Source organism: Triticum aestivum, chromosome 4A, assembly GCF_018294505.1.
Source record: "Triticum aestivum cultivar Chinese Spring chromosome 4A, IWGSC CS RefSeq v2.1, whole genome shotgun sequence".
In the NCBI taxonomy this organism is placed as follows: Eukaryota; Viridiplantae; Streptophyta; class Magnoliopsida; order Poales; family Poaceae; genus Triticum; species Triticum aestivum.
Genome location: NC_057803.1, coordinates 88,466,851 through 88,483,802, shown reverse-complemented (window position 1 = coordinate 88,483,802; position 16,952 = coordinate 88,466,851). Strand labels below are relative to the sequence as shown.

Genomic DNA, 16,952 nt, shown 5'->3' with positions numbered 1-16,952 from the left:
TCACGCTCGCTGTGCGTTTGATTCACTGCATTCACGGTCATGCCTGATTTATATAAAATGGATTCATGGGACCAATTTGGTTGCCTTCTCGACCGAATGACTCCCTTGCTGCTTCACGGCAGTATCCTCCTCATGGCTAGCCAAAAATCCTAAGAACGATCTTATCAGAGAAGTTAGCAGCCAGTAAACGGAAGAGCAGAGCGACAGATGAAAAGGACCGATACACACACAAACACAAGAAAAATAAAAAGTTGGAGGGGACTAATCCATGAACACCTGTCAAATCAAATTAGTTAATGTAATATAAATTCCGTTGACCTCAGAATGCACCGTGAGTTCCTTGCTTTTAGACTACGGCCATCTTCTATCATACTCAAAAAAAAATTGTCTGCATATAAGATTTGATCAAAGTTAAATTTTACAAAGTTTGATTAACTTTATAGAAAAAAATGTCATCATCTACAATACTAAAGTTATATGCTATGAAAATTAATTTGATCATTCATCTAATAATGTTAATTTCAGTGTGAATGTTGATATCTTTTCCTCCAAAGCTAGTATGACTTTGACCAAACGGAAATATCATCATTTACAAAGTTTGATTTTGACCAATTCTTATATGTGAACTAAAAAGATACAGAGGGAGTACTGCTAGTACTGAACCTGATGTTGCTCCTAAGATCTGACTTGTGTATTCCATTAAAAAATAAGCGAGTAGTAGCATACATGTTAAGCAGATAACAGGTGGAGAAAATGGTGCTTTGTTTTCGCAAGGGGCAATACGTACGTTGTCATCCCTATCCATCCATATCACACACACATTGACACATGTGCAATGGCAACGCACGAACTCTGGCTAGCTAAGCCAGTGCTCGATCAAACGTTGACACCCTCCGATCTTATTTATTTTTTATACTACATGACATGTCGAGCTGCTCAGCAGTGCTAGCCTAATTTTCTGTTGGATTATCCTGAGAGGTTGGATAGCAGCTGGAGCTAGGCCTGCAGCGACCCGGTAAGATGGTCAGATTATCTGCAAATGATAACGCCAATGACAGAGGGCCTGGATGCATACTAGTAATAACCTGGCTGGTCACTTGGCTATGTACTGGATGATGATAAGCAGGCGGGGAAATCCCATTTGAAATCACCTACTGCATTGTCAAGTCAAAAGTGTTATAGTATTACAGTAACACAACACATACATAATGTCATCCTGTCAGTGAACGGGCTACACCTCCTGCCGCGTTTCGCAAAACGAGAAACGATGAATTTCTATTGGAATTCTCTTGGTTACGATTCGAATTGGTATTTTAATCCACTGCGTGCGAGGATATTCATAGTTATCCATCACCCCGTTGTGCTGATATCTGTCATTTCATTGATCTCAGTTTTGGATTACAAAGAAAGAGGTTTACTTTGCAGTTGCTGAACAGTGTGTGTGTGTTGTGTATTTATAATCTGTTGTAGAAAATTAGCCATAAAAACATGCAAAAGTGAAAAGTGGGTCTAACAAACAGTAAATGAGGGTAAGGGATGGGGCAAACTGGATTACATAACTCAATTTTTTTCAGTAAAGTATTACATGAGCAAATAAGTCTAAAAAAATAATTAAAAATGTATATTGCACAAACTAAAGGCTTCGATGATATTTTTGCCATAAAACTTATATTGGGGTGTATAAGATAATAAGCCATTTGTAGATAAAAAGGCAACAATTTTGCAACGAGTTAATATTTGCACTTGAAAAGGTAAGTTTGAAGATGGTCGAAACTTCATGCCATTGTGTAACCAAGCACTCTTGTAGCTTTGAAAACTTTGCGTTCAGAGACAAATACATCACCAGTTACCTCCAAGATATCTGAAATCCTCGAGATCACAAAGAATGATAACAAAAATAAACGGCTTCTTTTACGTACTATTCTGAATGTGGGAGTAAATACTTCCTACAAATGTTGAAATTCTTTACTACTCCTTCCGTCTCTGAAAAGAACACGTATAAATCGTCTCCTAATTCAAATGGTGTAATATATTACCAATTTTGTAGAAAAAAAATCCAACAACTACAATAAAATTTAATATCACTAAATACATAATAAAAGTGTTGGCTTCCGTCTTGACGGGTGTAGCTTTTGCCATCAATGGTTACAACATGCGGGCAGCGTTCTAGCGGTTGCAGCTTGCTAGGTTGATGTACGATGATTCTGTCATCAACGATTACAACACATCATTGCAGTGGCGGCCGCTTAGCCGCCCTCAGAACCGCAACACCATCAACATCATCATTGCAGATTTTCGCGCAATGGCTCTCTGGCTGGCACCACCGCTTCCTCCACCTTCATCAAAGCCGGATTAGCCCTTCATGGCTTGTGTTGCCGCCTTTTATTTTCTCTTTAGGGCTTGTTGTCCTTAGCAGAACCCTCTGTTGCACTTTCTTTGTTGTCTGTTACTTTGGCGTACGTGTGTGCAGTGTGAACGTTTGTTGGACCTTGTGCTTCTGGTGGTAGATTTATTTATAAAGCGGGATGAAAGCCTTTTCTGGTACGATTACAACACATAGACACCGCCGTCGTGGCTCCTTGGTCGTCGTAGTTCGCAGCCCACCCCGCGATTGCAGCTCCTTGCGTGCTGTAACTCTACCGTCCATCAACGGTTGCAACGCCACCGTCCACAGGTGGTAGCATCATGTGGTCAAACTACGCCTTGCCTTTATCACATCCGTCGACGTAACTAGCCATCTCCAACGCCATCTGGCAACAATCAACAGCGTCGGGGAAGCTCCCGGGAAACGTCACACTTTGCCTTTATCACATTTGGTTGTCCATATAACTAGCCATCCCCAACGCCATCTAGCAACAATTAGTGGCATCGAGGAAGCTCCCGGGCAACGCCACACCTTGCCTTTATCACATCTGGCCGTCAACGTAACTAGCCATCTCCAACTCCATCTGGCAACAATCAGCAGCGTCGGGGAAGCTCCCGGGAAACGTCACACCTTGCCTTTATCACATTTGGCTATCGATGTAACTGGCCATCCCCAACGCCATCTAGCAACAATCAGCGGCACTGAGGAAGCTCCCGGGCAACGCCACACCTTGCCTTTATCACATCTAGCTGTCAACGTAACTAGCCATCTCCAACGCCATCCGGCAACAATCAGCGGTGTTGGGGAAGCTTCCGTGCATTGCCACACATATCGCCTCCTCTCGTCTTTCATGCGGCAGCGCCAACGCCCGGGGTTGGTGGCGTAGAACAACGCCCCAAATCGCGCAGTCTAGCCTTGCGGCGTTTTCTCGGTGTGACAACTGCGCATGACGCACACCCTCGGTCAGCCGTGCTCGAGATAAGGTTGAGCGGTGTTCGGCGACGCATGGGTCCACCGACGCCTGACCCGTGCGGAGCGCAACCGATCGGTGCGCGTGATCGGCCGCCCGATTTGAATCCTTTGCCATAATTCCAAAATCAACCCATCTTACACACCATCCTAAATAGCCAAAAAAAAAATCACCAGTCCAATCGTTTTATTCCACACTACTAGTACTATATCACAATTCACACGCTGTGGTTCCTTTCATCATATGGGTCACAAGTCACAACCCAACGCGGGGGCGTATTCGTCCCCCATCTGAACTCATTTAGTGCGCGCGGTGAACTTTGGTGGTGATTTCCCGCACCCGCTTTCACCACAAGCTTCCCTTCCCTCAAGCCAACCCGAAGGGCATGGTCAAGTAACCTAACCATGGTTAGCTCCGGCCCCTTTAAAAGCCTCCCTCGCCGGGGCTCTACACATCTCTCACTAGCTCCTTGTGCCGTCGTGTGCCACCGCCACCACCCCCCTACTGCCTCACGTACCCCTGTTCTCTCCTCTCCTCGTGCGTGCCTCGTACAAATCCTCTCTCTTCCTCTGGTTCTTGCTCGCACCAATGGTGCGTAGCGTAGCGTAGGATCGCTGGGTTGCTAATGTTGGTTGTTCTTGTCGTTGTTTTCTTGGAAGAGCAGAAGAAGGCGGGGCGGCCATGGCGGCGCCGAACGGGCTGGCGCGGATCGACACGACGCACCCGGAGAAGAAGGCGGCGGCGGCGGCGGCCAAGCACGAGAACGGGATCTGCCACGACGACAGCTCGGCGCCGGTGCGGGCGCAGAACATCGACGAGCTGCACTCCATGCAGCGGAAGCGCTCGGCGCCCACCACGCCCATCAAGGACACCGGCGCCTCCCCCTTCGCCGTCGCCGTCTCCGACGAGGACCGCCGGAAGCAGCAGCTCCAGTCCATCAGGTCAATCAACGGATCAATCCTCTCCTCTCCTCTCGCGCACCCCCGTTCGCTTCTGCCTTTGCTTCTACCCTGACATGATAAAAGCGGCCATTAATATTTTCTTGGCAATTATACAATTAATTGGAGAATGGCGAATATTTTAAGGCCTCCTTTTATTTAACGCTTTGCTTTTCGCTGGACTTGGGAAGAAAGAACGGAGGACGGGACATGCACGATAATAATCTTCTACTGTACTTGTCCATTTGACCGCCACGTGCGCGTCGGATGACGGCAATACACGTCACCGCTCGGTCCACCCTTGAGCATTTCGCCTATAGACACTGGACGCTGGGCCATAGTTTTTGTTTTTACAGAAAGTAACACCAAGTTAAGAAGGAAGAAGAAGGAAGAATATAAAGTTTTTTATTTTGATGAGACGGGAATAGTCTGGATGAAACTTTTTAGGCGAGGGGTAAATCCGTAAATGAATTGAATTGAAGAAAACTGGAATCACTAGGGCAGAAAAAAAAGAGGGCTGTGACGACGATCACCCCGCTGGTCGTTTTCCAACCAAAAGTGCCTGTGCCACCGTCGCAATAAAATCTGCGCCACATCTTCTGGGCATGGTTCCACGTATGTATTCACGTGGCCTCATGCCTGCATCGAAGTGCCAAAATGTCACTTAAATAGTTTTGTTCTTATCGCACCGCAGAGAAGTCCCATATACTAAAAGCTCGCACCACAAAGTTTGTTCCTTGATTATTCATACTACAATACAAAAAATAACAAGGGCGGCAACATCTTTTCTAGAGCGTAATGTCAGCACAAAGCATTCTAGGAAGTGCGAAATCACGAAGGGGCGGTGGTTCACGCGCGTAGCGGACACGATCGCGCACGCGATCTGGGATGATGCACGCATGGGGCCGGCGGCAACTTGGGCATGGGGGTGCCGGAAACATTGGCTTGACGCGACGTCGCCGTCGCCGTCGTGCCGGTGCAGCCGGCCACCGTATTCCCAAGAAACCTCGTGTCCTTTTCGTATTAGTTCCTCAAACACTGTCTTTTTTTGGTCTAGCTCATCGCGTACATAGATCGATCTGCTGCGTTGACAAATGAGCTCGCGTTACATGGTGAACTCACTGCCGGGTGCATTTTTAGTTCTGATGAAAATGGTTTTGTACCACATGCAAACTGACGCTGTGATGGATGCAGCGCGTCGTTGGCGTCGCTGACCCGTGAGACCGGGCCCAAGGTGGTGAGGGGCGATCCGGCCAGGAAGGGCGAGGCCGCCGCCAAGACCAGCGCGCCGGCGGCCGCGCCGCCGCCGCCGCAGCCCCATCACCACCACCACCACCACGTCGCCCCCACCATCAGCGTCAGCGACAGCTCCCTCAAGTTCACCCACGTCCTCTACAACCTCTCGCCCGGCGGTACGCGGCTGTCGTCTGAAATCTGTTAAGATATCTCTGCATGCCGTGGCCCGTGTGTTCTGATGCTGTGTTCCAAACAACTCAAAAAAAAACAGAGCTGTACGAGCAGGCCATCAAGTACGAGAAGGGGTCGTTCATCACGGCCACCGGCGCGCTGGCGACGCTGTCCGGCGCCAAGACCGGCCGGTCGCCCAGGGACAAGCGCATCGTCAAGGACGAGGCCGCGGCGCAGGAGCTCTGGTGGGGCAAGTGAGTGCTCTGCCGCCATAGCTGAACTGAACATGTGCTTCTTCCTTCTTCCTAGTCTTCAGACAAGTGATGAACATGTAATTGCAGGGGCTCGCCGAACATCGAGATGGACGAGCACACGTTCCTGACCAACAGGGAGAGGGCCGTGGACTACCTCAACTCCCTGGACAAGGTGTACGTCAACGACCAGTTCCTCAACTGGGACCCCGAGAACCGCATCAAAGTCCGCATCATCTCCGCCAGGGCCTACCACTCGCTCTTCATGCACAACATGTAATAATAATACTACCACTTGCAGTACGTTTTTTACAGTAAGAATTGTACTTCCTCCGTTCCTAAATATTTGTCTTTCTAGACATTTTAAATGACTACTACATAGGATGTATATAGACATATTTTAGAGTGTAGATTCACTCATTTTGCTCCGTATGTGGTCACTTGTTGAAATGCCTAGAAAGATAAGTATTTAGGAACAGAGGGAGTAGTAGTGACCACTCATGGTATGTGCATCAGGTGTATCCGGCCGACGGAGGAGGAGCTGGAGAGCTTCGGCACGCCGGACTTCACGATATACAACGCCGGCAAGTTCCCCTGCAACCGCTACACGCACTACATGACGTCGTCGACGAGCGTGGACATCAACCTGGGGCGGCGGGAGATGGTCATCCTGGGCACGCAGTACGCCGGGGAGATGAAGAAGGGCCTCTTCGGCGTCATGCACTACCTCATGCCCAAGAGGCGCATCCTCTCCCTCCACTCCGGCTGCAACATGGGCCGCGACGGCGACGTCGCCCTCTTCTTTGGACTCTCAGGTACGTTCGTTAACAGAACGGAACAGACCCATCATCCATGGATGGATCCGGCCGCAAGAACGCTGCGGTGCCGTTACCTGCCCAATCGCATGCACCTGACTGACGCCTTCGCCTTGCTCATCAGCCTGTCCATACCATACAGCTCTAGTTTCGTTATCGTGTGATGTCACTTTTTCAGTTTTCCAAAAATATGAAACGCATTTTTTGTCTGCATTTGCCACATGTTTTGTGAAAAAGTTGGGAAAATTGATTTGTATTTTGTTTCTCTCGCAACAACAACAACAGGTACTGGAAAGACGACGCTGTCGACCGACCACAACAGGCTCCTGATCGGCGACGACGAGCACTGCTGGAGTGACAATGGCGTCTCCAACATCGAGGGCGGCTGCTACGCCAAGTGCATAGACCTCTCCCGGGAGAAAGAGCCTGATATTTGGAACGCCATCAAGTTCGGAACAGGTAGCTCTCTCTATCTCTCTGGTCTTTTCAAACCTAAACAATTTAACAGTGGGAATCGTATTTGCCGTGGCTTGCATCCGACTGAAATGTTCTTCGTGCAGTGCTGGAGAACGTCGTCTTCGACGAGCACACCCGCGAGGTGGACTACACCGACAAATCTGTCACAGGTAAAAACCCATCATTATCGCCAACCACAGATAAAATCTGACAGAAATCACGTAGCAAAGATGGTAGTAATAACATTGCATCCCGGACCGTATCGCAGAGAACACCCGTGCCGCGTACCCGATCGAGTACATCCCCAACGCCAAGATACCGTGCGTCGGGCCGCACCCCAAGAACGTCATCCTCCTGGCGTGCGACGCCTTCGGCGTGCTCCCGCCCGTCAGCAAGCTGAACCTGGCGCAGACCATGTACCACTTCATCAGCGGTTACACTGCTCTCGTAATAACACTCTGCTAAGCATTCGTTGATTCACCAGCTTGTTTGTTCCTCAGGGATGCCTCTCTGATCGCTTTTGCCATCGTCATCGTGACAGGTTGCCGGTACAGAGGACGGCATCAAGGAGCCGCAGGCCACCTTCTCGGCCTGCTTCGGCGCGGCCTTCATCATGCTCCACCCGACCAAGTACGCCGCCATGCTCGCCGAGAAGATGCAGACCTACGGCGCCACCGGGTGGCTCGTCAACACCGGCTGGTCCGGCGGAAGGTGCGATCCCTGTCTATCATATCCTTGCAATGCGATTCCTCACGACCACCATGCGTATGAGATGATGAGCTGACCCTGCATTCGTCGCTGTCCAGGTACGGCGTCGGCAAGCGGATCAAGCTGCCGTACACCAGGAAGATCATCGACGCCATCCACTCCGGCGAGCTCCTCACGGCCAACTACCAGAAGACCGAGGTCTTCGGCCTCGAGATCCCCACCGCCATCGAGGGCGTGCCGTCTGAGATCCTCGACCCGATCAACACCGTAAGCCCTCTTCAGCTCATCCAGCCATTTTTCTGCTTTGGTTGCTTCTCTTCTTGTGAGCATGCACTGAGCGATTGCTTTCTCGCGTGCAGTGGACGGACAAGGCCGCGTACAAGGAGACGCTCCTGAAGCTGGCCGGCCTGTTCGGGAAGAACTTCGAGGTGTTCGCCAGCTACAAGATCGGGGAGGACAGCACCCTCACCGAGGAGATCCTCGCTGCTGGACCCAAAGTCTGATTTCCCATGAAGCAGATGAAGAGTGCGATGTGAAGGAAATGTGTTTTTTTCAGAATAAAGCGGTGGTGTGTGTGTGCTGTGTCTAGGTTGATGATGATGATGACGAAAATCGGGTCCATGTGCGGGGGGGTACTAGTAGACTTGGTTCCGTATATTTTTCATGCGCAATGTTAGTAGTTTCTGTCACAGATTGGTGCTTGTTTTGGGTATGTACAGATGCACTGTGCTTTCAGATTTGGAACTCGGATCGGTCTGCCTGATATGAATCGTGTGACCCTATGTTCTTCCCTGTTAATGCATAACGCCATATTATTCTGCTTGGGAATGTGCCTCTTGTCTTGTATACATCGCTTTTGCTAATTTCCGACCTCCTGAAAATCTTGAAATCTGAGTCCTGTTAAACGTACTGATAAGAAAACACAGGCTACTCTGGATTTTTCTATAAGATTTCAAAACAGGGCAATTCTCCGCGGATTGAAGAGAGAGCTTCTTGAAGTAAAAATAAAGTGAGGTTCGAGCCTATGAAATTGAGGGTACTCTACATGAATGCAATCAATAGGATTTATTTTTTGTTGCTAAAGCAATCAATAGGAATTTAGCAACCCTAAATCCTCCAAAATTTCAGTGAAAATCCTACAATCCAAAGAGACCCTTAGAATTCCATAATACTGTCTAAAATTGCATTCTTTTGAACGTGTGCAGTTTTGTTATGTAAATTGTTACAATAAAATGAGGTTGGGACGATGATGGTTAGATACTGATCGAAAAATGTGGCTGAGATTTGAAATAATATAGCAGGTCACGTATGAATAGATGATAACCCATCACTGGTGCTTTTGCTGCAAGATAGTCAGATAATAAGGACTCTCATGCCTAGCTTTATTAAACCGGAAAAGGACTTGCAGACCAGTGCAAAATGGCTGTTAATGCAAAAATAGTAGATAGAGAAACCACTGCGGATCAGACGAACAACTTTTTAAAAAATGGAAAGAAATGCTGGTCATATTAAGACTTCGTGTAGATGGTCAGACTTAAACTTTTACTGTATTGCTACTAAGAGAAAACAAAAGAGAAGTCGTATTCGCCGTACATCAGATGTACTGAAGTACAGGTTTGGTACGACACGGTTTGGACAAAGCGAGCTTTCCTTTTCGTGGTGATGGAGTAGCTAAAAGTCAGCGATAATTTTAAATCTAGCAGGCGAGAGCACGATGTTTTGACAAATCACAAGTTCTTTGATTTCCCTTGCTGCTGCCTCCAAGATAGAGCCGGTGCGCGCACGCGAGGTAGACCAGTGTGGCTACTTCATGTCATCCCTACGGGTTTGGAGACTTTCAGTTTCAGGCATAAAAGAGTGATGTTGATCAGTATCTGTTTCTACAAGAAATGAAGATGGAAACGAGCCAATAAACTTTGTGGCGCTGAAAAAAAAAAGCAATGCCTCCTTTTGACATGACAGGTTTTCTCTTCTTCTGATTGTTTGCATCAAAATTAAATGTCTGCGCCGGTAAGTAGAAGTGGTTGCAAACGTGTCTTGCCCCTTGTTTACGGTGCAGCGTTTGCAGTCAATTTTGACGATCGCAACCAAATGGAAATAGATTCTGGTCACTTGAAAAAGGGGGGATGAGTGGAGACGAAAGTCATAATCACAGAATCTTGTTGAACCAATAGATAAATACAACTATTTTTTTCTTCTCTTATATGGGTGTATGAAGGCTTCAAGTTAAAAAAAATCCTTATCTTTTTAGTGTGGGATGTTGAAATGTGCAAAACTCATACAATAACCCGTGCAAGTAGAACATCAGTTCATAAAATAGTGAATATATGAAAGAAAGTAGTTGAATGCAAAACCGATTCCAAACACACGGTCATCATTTCAGTTCAAGGCACAGGATAGCAGGTGTGCTTTTGACAGATATGTAAAATGCTGAACTCCTGGTACGTGTTTGCTTACAAAGAAGTTGCTACAGAATGGATGCGAAGAAGCAAAACCATCATCGAATTTGATCATAAATTTTTTATTCTCAAAACGATCATAACATTATTGACTGCTAAATGTTCTCTCCAGAAAGATACAGCCAGTGGAAGTATGAATGCCTTTATCTTTGCTTTCTATAAAAGTAGTTCATGTACAGATTATCCACCAACACTGCAAGGGTGGTTCTTTTCTTTTTTACAAAACCCTTCAATGGAGTTAACTATTTGAGTTAACCCAATTACAGTCTATAATCGACATGAGACAAGTGGTTAGAATCCTAAATCCAATTATACACAAATGTTTTAAATTATAGTATAAATTTACTACCTTGCAGGGTAGCTTCGATCTTCATACAGCTTTATGGTTCAGAAAAATACATCTTCAGACAACTTTCATCCTTCAGTCATCATCTGTCAGCAATCAGCAGTATCATGGTTTTCATGCCCAGAACAATTCTCAAAATCAGTTTCCAACTCTGATGCCTCACCTTGCAACTTCATTTCCTCAGATATCTGATCATCATGGCAGTAGCCTTCGACATTCACCGCCGGTGGCTCACTGTGGTCATTCTCCTCGCCATCTTCACTAGACGATGACATGGAGATCGCCTCAGGAACTAGACGTGTCAACCTGCTTGAAGGTAATCTTGCTATTTTGGCCCCTCCAGATCTGATCTTGGACTCGATGGCCTTGATCAGCGAAGCTGCCTCCTCAACAGGAACAACACGAGCACCACAAGCAAGAGCTGTAGCATGCACAAGAGGGTGTGGACCTTTTTCTTGCCTGGTCAGTTCAGACATAACACCTGGCAATGGACCTAAATTACAAAAACTTCTTTTTGGTTGTCTGATGGGTTCTGCAGGGCGGTATGAAATTGGAACTGCTTCGATAGGTGCAGCCAACAATTTGTACTGTCCATCTGTAGCCCATGGAAATGAACATATATCAGTCAATGCCCTGTACTGCTTTGATCTATTAAAAGTTGAAAAGACTAATGTGCGTGTGTGAAAGCCTTAAACAACAGTAGCTTCGTGTGTTGATTCATGAAAAACAGTATAACTTGTTTTGAAGCTATCTGCAATAGTATGGGACTATAAATACAATAGTCATTGACTCTGAGGACAGAAACATTTTAATTTGCAGTATGTCCAAATTTTAAAATGTTCCAGAATCAGCACTGAAAACCTGACCAAACTATTTGCAAAGCTATGATATACAATTTACTATTCTGGACATGGAACATCTTAAAGGATGAAACCACAGATTCAAAAAATGATGAAAATTACTCTCATTTCCGGTCTCAGCTTCTAATTTGACACCTATCCTGAAAGATCAATTTTCTATGTACACGTCTACTATTTATGTTCCATGGGTTGGAATTGTGGGCTTACCACCTAGGTACCGACAAGGGGAGGGTTGTGTGCATCAATCAATGCAAACGCCGAGGGTTTTCCTCCTTCTCGAAAAAAAGGAAGCGACAAGGGCAGGTCATGGTCAAAGGAAACCTATACCAGTTTTATCATAAGTTCTATCCATACTGAATTTCCCATGTTCCATCTTACTCCTTTCCTCTTTCTTAAACAAGTAGAATTGCTCCCACTCAATGAAACCTGCTGTCGTCTTAAAAACACACAAGTAGAACTACTTGGCATGGAAACATGATAACCCGTCAATCTATCATTAACTAGACCAAATGGAAACATTAGATTTTTTTTTCAAAATTACTGCAACAACATGCATGATACTCCCCTCCGTAAAGAAATATAAGAGTGTTTTTTTAGTGATCTAAACACTCTTATATTTCTTTACAGAGGGAGTACTTCTTTGCTGGGAAGATAAAGTTATAAATATTTATTCTGTAATCAGCACAAGAAAATGAAATCTAACCAGCAGAAGCTCCAGGTGAATTCCTCGGCAAAGGCATGTGAAGCGTCAGAGGTATAGCAGGAATAGCAACTGTAGTTTCTTCAGAATGTCCATGATAGGTTGAATGATTTCCCTGTGTTGCCCGACTCGAAGTGCTATTCTGCAATTAGAACTACAAATAAGAACCTTGTAATCCAATAGGAAATATCAAATGCTGTGGAGAATATCACTGAAACAGATGAGGAGGTTGGCAGGGTAACCTGATATTTCTCAGGACAGTCCTCCTTTCTGTTCTCAGCATGCAAATAGGAACATTCTGATCCATGCCCGCATTGTCTCCCTGTTGATAGAACATGCAACATTTGTTATAAACAGAAGAGTTTATAAGCAATAAGTTACTGGGTTAATTGATAGCATCTTATACATAGTGTATTTACCACTTGAGGTGAAAGCACACAATGACGGATGATTGCTATCAGAATTAGCTAAGCCGGAATCAGTCAACAGGTTGGTAGGAATGAACATTAGTTTGGACACAGACTCTTGAAACACCGTGAGCTGCGAAGGTGTTGTTTTCTGTTTGGCCACATCTGAACATTGCGAAGCACTCATAGTTTTCATCTGTACGACCTTATGTTTACTTTCACTACCAGAAACTCCACGGTGCGGCATTATTGGATGACAACTTTTGACTTGAGCAACCTTCTCTGCTGCCTCTTTCAAGGCAGACATCGCCACATGGTAAATTTCTTCTGTGACTGATCCTTCTTTCGCAAATTTTATAGCCTCCTGACATAATTGGTTGTAAAGTACAGTGAGTGAATCTGTAGAATTACATTGAATCCCTGCACTGTATTCCTCAACCTTCACTTCATCAGGATCTGAACTCTTTGCAGCAAATTCAGCATTTTCTCCAGAAGTAATGTTCGATGTACTAGGGGCCTGTTTAGAAGATAACAACGAATGATTATGCTCCTTCTCAAATTTAGATACCATCCATTTTCCAGAGTTCATCTTTTTCACTACAATCATAGCTTTGCAACCAACTCTGGTTATCATTCTTGGGCGCTTCGTTTTCCCTTCGTCTGTGATCTCTTTCTTGGCTCGAACTTCACGGAAGCCTTCCTTGGAGCACACAATCTGGCGAGAAATGATTGAATTATCACGTCTTGAACGGCAATACCTGCTAATACGCGCACGGAAACCATTAAGCCTCGCATAATTTATATAGAACAATTTCGCGGCTTCTTCAGAATCAAATTCCATTCCCTCAGCCGGTTCCTCAACAGAGTCTTCCTCGGTAGAATGTGGCTTTTCAACTGGATTAAGGTCCTGATGTGCTGACCTAATATCAAGTTTTCTTGGTGGAACTGATCCATGATTATGGGTTTTCACAAATTTAGTAACTACCCATTTGCCAGGATCAATTTTTTTTATCATTATCATAGCCTTGCAACCAACTCTAGTACCTGTCCGTTCTTGCTGTTTTTGGTCAGGGTGGAGGCCTTCACAGTTACGTGTTTCATGAAATCCCTCCTTTGAGCATACAATACGACGAGAAATGATTGAATTATCATGTCTGGAGCGGGTATACCTGCTGATCCGAATTCGAAAACCTGCATGTCTCGCATACAAGCTGTAAAAATCCCTTGCAGCATCTTCAGACTCAAATTGCATACCTTCGCAAGGTGTCAATTCTGTGTCATCTTCATGTCCAATTAAAATTTCTGCTTCTGATGGTTCATGTGATGAAATCTCCATAACAGTAAAGGCTCTGGGAAGTCCTGTTAAATCATCATTTTGCTCATTGTCTCGTTTTGATTCAAATTGTTCTGATTAATAATATACCTTCCATAACCAGTATCCACCGTCACAAATCTATGTCGATTTTCTTCAACGTCTCTTACTTTTGAACAATATAATTACAACAATCACCAATGTGGCGTCTTAGTAGATATCATTGTGCTGCACGGCAGCACAGATATGGCCCTATCTTCAAACTTGTTCACATGGTACGCAGAGTGCAGAACTGTAAAATGATATAAATTTAGATGATATCAATCAGATATTACCGAAAAAGGCTTTCGCCCCGCTTTATAAATAAAGCAAACCGCCACGAGCACATACAAGGACTAGTTCAGAAACACACGCCCAAGAAACACAACAAATAAGTTCAGAGGTACCGCTGAGGGCACAGCTCAACAAGCCCAAAACACACACGACACACAAGATAGGCTCATCCGGGGCTAAGGCCGGAGAGCAAGATAGACGACTAATCAGGCTCCGGTGGGATCAATCAGATATTGCAGCAAGCAGGATTGCATCTTGGTAATGAAATTTTCTAGGAGCCACACCAAGAAAAAAAAATCTAATAATCGCAAAAAAAGTACTGTACTCTTACCATTCAAATTTTGAATACTTTGTCATAATGTCAATCGCTGACATTCAGAAACCAAGTTAGGCATGCAAAGTTTCAGTTCAACGATTTCAATTTAAGCCACACGGTTCTAAGTTGAGTAGTACTACGACTTTTGGTTGACCTGTCAAAGGAAACTTATTACAGGTAAAAGACAGCCTTGGCACTGTTAAAGATACATTTTCCTCCTTCTATTCTTTGGATCTTTTGAGCCCCTTTTCCACTTTTATGGAACTTTGTACTACTGACTGTTTACTTCCATTGATGATGATGACAGTACTAACAAGGACCCGCACTAGTAACTGTCTAATATGAACCTTACTCTGGTACACAAGCCAAAATAGCACATGATCCTCCGGCGCAGCCGCCGCACCTAAGTTCTTATTATGGACAGACACGGAACTGATCGAACGCTCAGAACTGTTTCAATGATTGAGTCCATGCGCGGCAAGAAGCCAACAGCAACAAAAATTCCATTTATAGTCATGCATGAAACCAAGGTATATATCACGCATAAAGCAAGAAAACGATTAACCTCAGCCCACATAAAACTAGAACAACAACATCAGAATAAAAGTAAAGAAACGGAAAGCCTTTTATGAGGAGGAACTCGGCACGCACCTGTACAAGTATCGCTCCCAATAATCCCTAAACCAGCGCAAGAAAACCGATGAACCAGGAACCAAGAAACGAACGGCCGGAGCGGTTGCACGGGCGGATACGACAGGTGGTGGGGGCGGTCAAATCGAACCCAGGCGCGACGACCAAATCAGTACGGAACGCCAGGAAGGAGAAGGAGAGGAAGAAGAAGAAGCGCGGAAGGGAGGAGAGGGGTTAGGCGTGGAGAAGTCGCGGCGACTGCTCATCGTTAGCATTAGGGAAAGGGATCACCGGTGGGATTAGTGGGGGGATGGAGGAGAATTCGGGAAGATTTTTTTTTGATTAAAGAAAGGAGACGGCCGGGACGCGAGTGGGGGAGGGAGACGGCGGGCGAAGGTGGTGGTGGATGAGGCCGGATCTTCGGAGCGCGAAACGGACGGTGGAGCGTGGAGCGCGCGGGAGTGGCGGAGGGCGGGGATCTCGAGATGTTCGTGCGTATCCGCCCGCCCAACGGCCCAACCGTCCAAGTGGATAAACAACTCACGGTGAGGCGGGCCGTGATGCTGACGTGGGGGTCGTAGACTAGGGACCCACTCGCAGGGAGGCTGTTTTGCGCCGGGGAGGGGATTGGATGAGCGTCGCCGCCGCGTCCCTGTCATTACCCGGCGGCCGTGCTCTTTTCCGTCTTGGAAAGTTGTTGATTTTGTTTGAAAAATCAACCCCGGTTCCCGGACATCTTTGCGACCTCTGATGGAATGAGAAATAAAGGGTGTTTGTTTCTATGGATTTATTGGTTTATGGACTTAAATAAGTCTCTATAAGTCCCATCTAAACCAATCAGGAGGGACTTATAGGGACTTAAAATGGATATTTGGAACTTATGAAATAAGACTCTCAAAGAGGGACTTATAGGGACTTATAGTTATAATATGGTCTTATAGAAACAAGTCCCAGAAACCAAACAGGCAGAGACTTTATAGGGACTTGGGACTTATAAGTTGGGACTAAAAAAAGTCCTAGGACTTATGAACCAAACAAGGCCATAGTCACGAGGCATTTGGTAGACTACATCGTTTTGTCTCCCTAACTTTACTAAGACATGTTAAAAATTACTCCTCCGTCCCATAATATAAAATGCTTTTTACACTGATTTAGTGTCAAAAAATGCCTTACATCGTAGGACCAAGGGAGTATGTTCTGTATATAGTTCCCCCGCAAAAAAATGTTCTGTATATAGTTTATAGTTTGGTAAGTGTCGTAGTCTTAGTTCGCAGGTGTCACACAAAATGAATTAGAGCATCTACACGCGCGGTCATCAAATCCGAGCCCTCAAATGTCAGCGGACGCGTCCGCAGGCATTGATTGGCCAGTCCTCAAATCGCGTCGTCCATATCCGTGTATCTCATATCTGATCAAAAAGTCACTTTGGAACCCAGGTGCATTGGAGCCCTATTTTTTGAACTGTGCCAAAATGCTTTTTTGAAGTTTTAAAAATTCTGAAAACAAATCAACATGTTTATATGAATGTATATTACACATGTGCAAATTTTGATGCTGAAATAAGTAACCATGTGAGTTACACAAAAATGACAAAATCGTGGTTTTGGAAAGATGAACAGTGCATGCATTATTCACTATTTGAAAATCACCATTTTGTCATTTTTATATAGGTCGCCTAT

The 16,952-nt window shown here is 45.5% G+C and overlaps 2 protein-coding genes across 4 annotated transcripts; one reads left to right on the top strand and one right to left on the bottom strand.

The window, feature by feature from the left end:
- Positions 1-3,663: 3,663 nt before the first annotated feature.
- Positions 3,664-8,732, top strand: LOC123085323 (phosphoenolpyruvate carboxykinase (ATP)). 2 transcript variants are annotated; one of them, XM_044506948.1, is made up of 12 exons: positions 3,664-3,872; positions 4,000-4,276; positions 5,468-5,685; positions 5,781-5,934; positions 6,022-6,207; positions 6,448-6,746; positions 7,032-7,205; positions 7,307-7,372; positions 7,471-7,649; positions 7,744-7,913; positions 8,009-8,177; positions 8,270-8,732. In XM_044506948.1, exons 1-12 carry the CDS (start codon positions 3,740-3,742, stop codon positions 8,411-8,413), a joined length of 2,169 nt encoding a protein of 722 aa, XP_044362883.1. In that variant the 5' UTR covers positions 3,664-3,739; the 3' UTR covers positions 8,414-8,732. The 2 variants fall into 2 exon arrangements, with proteins under 2 accessions (XP_044362883.1, XP_044362885.1); XM_044506950.1 differs by lacking the exon at positions 3,664-3,872 and having other exon boundaries at positions 3,995-4,276.
- Positions 8,733-10,495: 1,763 nt separating this feature from the next.
- Positions 10,496-15,730, bottom strand: LOC123085322 (uncharacterized). Of its 2 annotated transcripts, none has more exons than XM_044506946.1 (6): positions 15,295-15,730; positions 14,106-14,286; positions 12,695-14,041; positions 12,518-12,597; positions 12,279-12,417; positions 10,496-11,310 (listed from the first exon to the last, which is right to left on the bottom strand). In XM_044506946.1, the coding sequence occupies exons 2-6, from the start codon at positions 14,110-14,112 to the stop codon at positions 10,805-10,807; spliced, it is 2,079 nt and encodes a 692-aa protein (XP_044362881.1). In that variant the 5' UTR covers positions 14,113-14,286; positions 15,295-15,730; the 3' UTR covers positions 10,496-10,804. The 2 variants fall into 2 exon arrangements, with proteins under 2 accessions (XP_044362881.1, XP_044362882.1); XM_044506947.1 differs by having other exon boundaries at positions 12,695-14,031.
- Between the last annotated feature and the right edge of the window lie 1,222 nt (positions 15,731-16,952).